The sequence below is a fragment of the Sciurus vulgaris genome (genome assembly GCF_902686455.1).
Source record: "Sciurus vulgaris genome assembly, chromosome: 11".
NCBI classification, from domain to species: domain Eukaryota; kingdom Metazoa; phylum Chordata; class Mammalia; order Rodentia; family Sciuridae; genus Sciurus; species Sciurus vulgaris.
The window spans coordinates 4054237-4062376 of NC_136472.1; the positions used below are offsets into that span (position 1 = coordinate 4054237).

The window sequence follows — 8140 nt, forward strand, 5'->3', positions numbered from 1 at the left end:
CACGCTGCTATTCAGAAGCAGAATCTAGGCCTCGCAGCAGTAGGGGCCACACGCCCCCGCAGGAGTCAGGCCGGAAGTGGAAACGCTGCGGGGTGCTTCTTCCTCTGCCTCAGAGATCAGAGGACCCACGGGGCACAGGCAAAGGGCTGGCCGCCATGGTGGGGCTGGTTTCGGCAGCTGTCCCTTCCTTTCCTTTCTGCTCCCAGGACTGCAGGGCAGCAGGGCTGGTCAGGTGGCAGAGTGGGCAGTGGTTCCAGCTGCCGGTCATCTGTTGCCCCAGGATCTACACAGGAAGGTCACGGGTGCAGCAGACGAAGGCACACACCCAGGACACCAGTTCTCAGAGCCAGAGGGAAGGAGGGAGGGAGGCAAGACCCCAGCCCCTCGGTCTCGCAGCTTTCCAACTTTTTGTTGTGTTCTGGGGCCCCTCCCTCTCCCCTCAAATGGGAGCCGGGCAGACCGTGAGCCTGGGCTGGCCTTGCTCTCAACAGCACCAGCCTAGGTTGTGCTGGGCAGCCCGAGGGGCGTTCGTTGCAGGAAGGAGCACAGAGTGGAAGGGGTGGGGCACCAGGGCCACAGGTTGAAACCTAGGGACCCAGGTTCTGCGGGCCAGGTTTCACCCAGGAGACGGCAATGGACACAGGGCCTGGGAGTTCTGGGGGCTCTGTGGGCCCTGGCTACACATGTGGCCCACCTTGGAGCTTGGAGCTAGCCCTAGCACACCTGCCCCCAGCCCCTGGCCTGGTTCCTGACCACCAAGGGACTGGCTGTTCGGGAGGGTGGGAGGGGGGCAGCCCCCCTTTCTGGATCTCTGGACCTGCTCCACTTGGGGACATGTTACAATCCCAACTCTACAGGTGACGACACACAGGTTCAAGACCAGGTCCAGGTAACCACTTCCCACAGACTGGCTCCCTGCATAGCTCAGGGCTCACCCTCAGAGGAGGTAGCTCAGGACAGCCAGGGGTAGGCCAGGGTGGGGGCACATAGCCCATTCCTGGAGGGGACCCCAGGTCCCTGGTGCTGAGCCAGGGCAACGAGGTGGCTGCTCTGCTCTGGCTTCCCTAGCCACTCCACCAGGCACCAACCCAATGGCGGAAGATAGAGAGATGCCTAGTCCAGGCCTCTCTCCAGGGCCTAGGGTGTGGGTCCAGGAGAGGCTGGCCAGGGCCTGAGCCACGGATGTGTCAGGTCGGTGGACTGGAAGACCTGGAGACAGTCAGGGCTCTTCACCCAGGTGCTGGCCAGCCAAGCCTCCCTTCCTGCCCGTGACGTCAGGCTCAGAGCCAGCCTGCGGAGTTCCAAGCCATCCATGTGCCGCTGCCACCACCCTGAGCAACCCAGGCAAGGGTTTCTGAGCTCCAGCGTCATCTCCTTGGTTGTGGTCCTGGGCCACCCCCACCTGCCATCCCCTGGCCCTCCCTGGGTGCAGAACCCCATGTGGACCCTCCCTCCATCTCCCCAGCCCTCCTCTTCTGAACTTGGTGTGTCCCAGGCTGTCCTACGGGGGCTGGATGGCTTTCTGACGCTGCCAGGGGTGAAATTCACCCTCTAAAGTGGAAATTGAGTCTTCTTACCCCTTTTCTGCACCCACCGGTCAGCCCCCAGGGCTCCCCACCCGCTGGCCTCCTGGGCAAGCTGGTCACCCCCTATGGTAGGAAGGAGGGGTGCTTCGACAGGAGCCACCCTGCAACAGGCAGCCTGCTCCCCTGCTTAAGAACCCCAACTCCTGGCGCTGCATTCGCCCCAACAGAAATTCCATGCCATGGACCCAAAGACTGTGCCCTGTAATCGATGCTGTCATATTTACCCCAATAGTTGGGCATAGAAATTCCTGCTGGGGCCACAAGGCCCCCTATCATCCTGCTCCCCTTCCCCCCAACCTTCCCCCAACCTCCATGTGCCATATTCACCCCAAGAGACGGCACAGCAGTCCCGCCACCCTCCATGTGGGCCACACATGCTCCCCCATGCTGGGTGAGGGGGACCACTGAGAGTGGGTTCCTCCTGAGCCAGCCAGTGAGGGAGGGGACAAAGGCGTGGGACACCAAGTGCCCTTAGTGCTACTGGCTAGGTCCCAGAGGCTGGGTTCTCCCTGCTCAGGAGCCCTGGGGCCTGGCTGGGCCCTCCCTTGGGTGTACTGGGCAGGGGGGTGGGGTTCTGCTTGCCCCCACAGCTTTGGGCCCCCACCAGTTTTCTAGAGTCCCTACAGGGTCACAGGGTGGCCTGGCCAGCAACCTGTGGGTGAGGTTCCCCAAACCCCCTCTGCATTTCTCACTTAGACTTTATGAACAGATTGTGCCTTGGTTTCCCCTTCAGGCTATGGCTTCATGTCTGCCAGGGTCAGGGCGGGAACTGAGCAGCTTGGTGCACCTGCTGCATGCACCCCACCTAATGGGCGTCCTCTGGGATCAGACCACGACGCAGGCCCCATGAAATTCAGAAATGATGACCAAATGGGAAGGCCTCCATCCTAGGAAGGAGGAAATGGAGCCGCGGTCTCCTACTTCCTGAAGCTGGTGGACCTGGGAGACAGGTGGGGGGGCGAGGTGGGGGCTGGTTGCAGTCTAGGCTTCTTCCTCACATGGAGCTCCATATGGACAGAGAGCACCTACTGTGTGCCAGGCCACGGGTACAGAGCCTGGAGCAGGCACACAGGCAACAGAGAATGACATCAGGCAACAGCACCCTCCATGGCCGCTGACCCACCTGCTCTCTCTATATTAAGACATTCAATGACACAAATGAAAACCCGTGCTAACTTCAGATAAAGGCTAAAACAAACAATGACATGAGCTACTTTAGAACAGGGCGCTTCAGGACAGGAATGGTGTCTCAGACAAGTGACATCTGGGTTGAGACCTGAATTGGATGGAACCACACGCGCAGAGACCTGAGGAGCTGCAGCAGGGGCCCTCAGTAAGAAAAGCCATCCTGGCCTGGGCCCCGTCCCTGTGAGTGCGGGTTGGGAGAGGAGGGGCATTTAGGTCTCGTGGGGCACGGACTCAGCCTGAGACCCATGGGAAATGGTGTAGGAAACTGAGGGGGCGAGTTACGTGATGTGGTTTATATTTTTAAAGACCATGTGGCTGCAGGCTAGAGGACCAGGTGGGCAGGAAGGGAGCGCTTGTAAGTGCTCCAGGCAAGAGCCGGGCAGCTGGGAGGCAGGGAGGCTGGGCCCAGGGGCAAGAGGCTGAGAGAAGCATTTGCGCTCAGCCTGGGGGCTCTGAGATTTGGGTATTCTAGATCATTCTGTGTGGGTTTACAAGCCTCATGACCTGAGCAGTAGGGACCTTCTCTTACTGTCTCAATGACCTGAATGACCTTGGTAAGGCTGTGATGGCCAGGTCCATCCTAGCCTCTCAATGGTCACTGAGCCCCGCACGCCACCCCTATAGGCCTGTGATCCCTGTGGCAGGGACTCCCTCTTCCGGGCCCCTGGAACACCTCCAGCCTGACCCACGTCTTGGTCCTGCAACATTCCTCATCTTGGAGGGCAGGCTCTCCCGCTAGCATAATGGACAAACAAGTCCAAGCTGGAGTCACTGTTTTGTCCCATAGGACCTCTCATCCCAAGCCTGGCCCTGGGGACACAGCTGGGCCTGCCCCTCAGCTGGGACACCCACACAAGGCAACTCCGCACTCACGAACAGGCTCGCATGGCCAGGCTCCAACTCTGTGATGCTAAGAGAACGCCGCGACCAAGTCCGAATCCTCTGTGCTCCCCAGCCACACTGGGCCTTTCATATCTGCCCCTGCATCTCTCCAAATGAGCAGCAGGGCCACCCTGCGGTGCCCCCCCCCCCCCCCACCTGCCAACCCTGAGCACTCCTGAGCAGCCCAGCGGCCTCACCCTTGGGATCTCAGTTCCTTTGCCAGGAGCTGCAGGTTGAATACATCCTAAGGCTACCCCCCCACCCCCCCGCCCCCAGAGCAAGGCTCTTCCTGTATGGCAGCCTTGAACTGCCCGGGGACATCCCAGGGCAGGCAGCTGCCTGTCGGCCATCAGGGGGCAGAGGCACTGTCCTACACCATGACGCGTGACATGCTCACCTGGGCCTGCCATCCCTGAACCCAGGTCTGCACTGGACAGCTCCCTTCTGCCAGTCACCTGGATCCTGCCAGCAATACACACCCCGCACTCAGTCCCTCTGCAGTGCCCTGTCCCCTGTCCCTGCTCAGCACGGCAATCTCTCAGGCTTCCTGGGAGAACCACCAGGTGTCTCAGCTGTGTCCCACACCCAGACTCCCTTGTCCCTAGCGGAGGAAGGGGAATGGGGCGGGCTGCTATGGGCACACTCCCCAGACCCAGCTGCCAGAGACACACAACAGCTTTCAAACCACCGGCTGGGCACAGAGCCCTTCCGCCCTTCCCAGGCTCACACACGGGTCACCATGGGTGCTCAGAGGGCTGCCAGGAGGCCCAGGTTTGAGGAGAGGAACTGACCCTGGATGTTCTCTGAACGGTGGACAGTTGGGTGGGGGTGAGGCGTGGCATTCAGCATCTGTAAAGCGCCAAAAGTGGGGCTTTGAAGGACCCGCGGGACCTCTGGCCCACTCTGGGCTAGGCAGACCACCGGGCGCAGAGGAGCCCCTGATGACACCCAGGATTCGCTGCTGCATTCAACCGCGGTGCAGAGACAAGGCCCGAGGCTGCGGGTGGGAGCACCTGCACACAGCTTGTCACCTTCTAAAGCAGACTAGACAGACAAGAGGCACTTGCCTCCCTGGTACCCGGGGCTTGCTTTAAAGGGCCCACCACCCTGCCCCACGCACGCACGTGCAGACAGACAATGGATCTGCAGATCCAGAGCCTGAGGCTTGGAGGGGACCAGCCAGATGCCACTCCCTAGTTCCCAGGTCTCCGCTGACCTGCCTGCCACCTGCAAAGCCCCACCCGCTCTTTCTGCTCCTCTCCAATCCTGTCAAATTCAAGGGTGAACAGGGCCTGCATTAACAAGGAAGTGGGGGTGAAAATGTAGCAAAGACAGACGCTCTGCCCTTGTCCTCAGAGAGGCAGGTGTCTGCTCAGTCTGGGACCTGAATCCACCCTGGTGCATAGACCCAAGAAGGTAATGTCCATCCCAAAGGCTATGACCCCTTCTCTAGGCCCTGATGCCCCTACTTCTGCCCCTGGCCTGCAAAAGGATCTCTGCAGGGTAGCGGGCAAAGAGGCAGACACATAAATTGCACCTTAGGTAGACAAGAGGGTGGCAAGTTAGTAAGCCCCAGAGAGTAAAGGGAGGGAAAAGTGACCAGTGACTCCAAGAAGCCAGGCCCAGCTTTGCCCAAGGTGGGTGAAGGCAGAGAGGTGGAGAGGTCCGTCTCTCCCTGCAGAGGTGGGGAGGGGCCCGTCCTCGCCCCAAGAGCACTGAAAACCCTAACTCCAGCCAGCTTCTGTCAGAAAACAGCTGTCTGGGCTGGGGGCTGCTGGGGAGCCCAGACAGGACCTGCAGCTGGAGGAGCTGATGACCCCCCATCCCGCAGCTCCACCCTCCTCCCACCCGAATCCTCAAGTGCCCAAGAGGCCATGGGAGCCTCAGGCCCCACACAGTGTCTGCCCTGCTCCCTCCTTTTCTTTAGAGGCTCAGGGGCCTGGAGAGGAGGCTGTGGTGAGCAGACCCTAAGGCAGGGGTCCTGGTGGTGGCTCACAGTCCAGGCAGCCCCTTGCTCTATAGACCCAGACACAGTCCCCAGGCTGGGTTCCCACACACCTGGTCCCAGATCCTGGTTCGGGACACCTCCCGGTCGGTTGGGCTGCGCTGGGGATCCAGCCCCTCGGCCCCCAGGGTCTGCGGCGGTCCAGCCATTCCCTGCCTGCCGTCCTCGGCCCCTTTAAGCTCCGCCAAGTGGGGAACCAGGCTGGGCGCGCCGGTCCCACAAGGGCCGCACCCGCCGCCGGGCGCTCCTGCACCCCGCGCCCCGCGCCCCGCCGGCGAGGCTCCCCGCGCGGGCGCCTGTCAGAGTCCCGGGCTGCGCCCGCCCCGGGGATCCCCAGGTCTGCGGCGCGGAGCCGGCCACCCCGGCGGCCCGCGGAGGGCTCGGGCCTGCTCGGCGCCGCTCGGCCTTCCCGGCCCCGCCCGCCCCCGCCCGGCCGCCGCGCTCCTACCGTGCGGCGCAGCGCTCGGTGCTCCGGGCCGGGTCGGCCGGCCGGGCGCGGGGGCTCAGCTGGCGGCGCGGCCCGGCTGCAGGAAATGCCAGAGGACTGATCCAACCGCGCGAGGCGGAGCGAGGGAACGGCGCAGGGAGGAGGCGGGAGGGAGGGCGCGGCGGCCGCAAAACCCGGGCGGATCCGCGCTGGAGCGGCGCCCTGCGGACCCCGAGGCCCGCCCGCACCGCGCGAGGAGCGCTCGGCCTTTCCGCGCCCTTCCCGCGTCGTACTCCGGGCTCACGCGCACCTGCGAGGGTGGCGACACCGCGCCCAAGGTGGCCAGCGGCTTGGCGGGGTGGGTGGGTGGTGAGCCGGGTCAGTCTTGTGGGGGTCTCACGTTTAGGGACGCAGGAGAATGCCATGATCACAGATGCATGTGCACCCCAAGCCCACACTTGCCAGAGCTGTGGATTCCTCCTCTCCATTCCTGAGCCCAGATAACTGTCACCCCCGCCAAAAACTCGAAGCCACCAGAATCCGGGAGGATCTCCAGAACTCCAGGACCCCTGTCTTGTCCTGCATTCCTGCTCAAAGGGATCCTTCTGTCACACTCCAGGTTCCCAGCTGCATCTTTCTCAGGATGCTTTAAGAACCTGTCACCCCTGGACTAAGTCCTGTTGCCCTTACCCCTCTCTGCCATCCTTAGATCTTTCCAGACCCCTCCAGTCTTCTTCTATGAAGACTTATTCTAGTTGCTCTAAATGACTTCCAGACAGGAGATCTCCAGAACAGAGTGCAGGAGACCTCTAGGTCCCTCCCCTGCAGGCCTAAAGTGAATGTGAGTTCCTGGTTGGTGCCCAGGTGTCCCCACCTGTGGCCTCCTGCCAGGTCCTTCTCTACCATCAGCCCCAAGTGCTCAGTCACTGGGAGCTGAGCGCCTCTCCTCAGCAACCTGGGATGCAGGTGGGACGGGAAGGCATGGAGCTTTTCCCAGATGGAAACCTAGAAGGGACCGAACTGAGTCTGGGACATCTCAACCTCCTTCCCAGTCTGCACGCTGCCACCAGCACGTTTTCATGTTTGTTCCTTCCACTGGTTTGCAAGTGCAGGGTGTTCCCAAGACGGGCGATCACGGGGTTCTGAAGGCACCCTGTCCAGGCTCTAGAGGGAGAGCCTGGATATTCAGCTGCCCGGTGAGGCCTTTCCAGGTCCTGGAGTTGCAGTGAGCCCTCTGGGGAGGGGCATGCAGGGGCTCAGCCCCCAACTGGCGGTTCCTTCCCCTCCATGCCTCACCAGCCCACCCTGTTGGATCTGGGCCATCTCCCCTGGGGGCAGCAGCACCAGCCTCGTGCTCGCCCTATGCTGACCAGCGGGTTAAGGAGGCAGGGCTGTGCCTGGACCAGCTGGCGTACCCCCGGAAGTAGCCCTGCCTGACCCATAGTCACCTTTCGAGGCCTTCGGATGCAGAACTGTTTGGACAAGATGCTCAGAGCCATGGCGGGACCTGCTGGATGCGGCCGGTGGCCTCTGCCCTTCAGGCGGGGCTGAGCATGCTGCAGGTGGAGGGCAGATGGAAACCAGTGGGTCTGCTTGGAAGTCTCTGCACAAAGCTGGGCGTGGCCACCAGAAGCCTGGTGAGTTGGTGGTTGCCGGGGCGGGTCCTTAGGGAATTGAGGGAGAAAACAAGCTCCTATTCCCTAGGGTGGAAGTCTCAGGGGCCTCAGTGGGGAGACTCCTGAGTCACTGCATGCGGGCTATAGGGGCCACCTTTTGTGAAAGGACATGCCTGAGGTGAATAGAGGTCAATAGGCACTTGTGGAGAGTGGGAAGGGCCCAGAGGATGACCCCAGGGTGGGGGCTAGGGAATGGAGTCTGGACCAGGTTTGACCTCCTCACTGGGTTGAGTCTGACAGCAACCAGACAGCCATGCGGGAAATGAGGAGCGTGTTGCCTGCCAGGCTCAGTGACAGGCATCAGGTGTCCTTTAGGGTGCACAGCTGCTGTTGGGCTCTCCCCAGAAGCCCCACTCCTGCTTCTTGCCTGGTTTTT

The 8140-nt window shown here is 61.9% G+C and overlaps 1 protein-coding gene across 3 annotated transcripts in view; it reads right to left on the reverse strand.

Moving 5' to 3' along the window:
- The window catches only part of OSBPL5 (oxysterol binding protein like 5), a 57901-nt gene extending 50012 nt beyond the window's left edge, over positions 1–7889 (reverse strand). Inside the window, exon 1 of one of the 3 annotated variants that reach the window (XM_079104923.1) lies at positions 7537–7889. In XM_079104923.1, the coding sequence (XP_078961049.1) occupies positions 7537–7587 (51 nt within the window). In that variant the 5' untranslated portion in view covers positions 7588–7889. Of the gene's footprint in view, positions 1–6109; positions 6255–7536 lie in introns of those variants that run through there. The other 2 variants (XM_079104926.1, XM_079104924.1) reach the window with 2 other exon arrangements.
- Between the last annotated feature and the right edge of the window lie 251 nt (positions 7890–8140).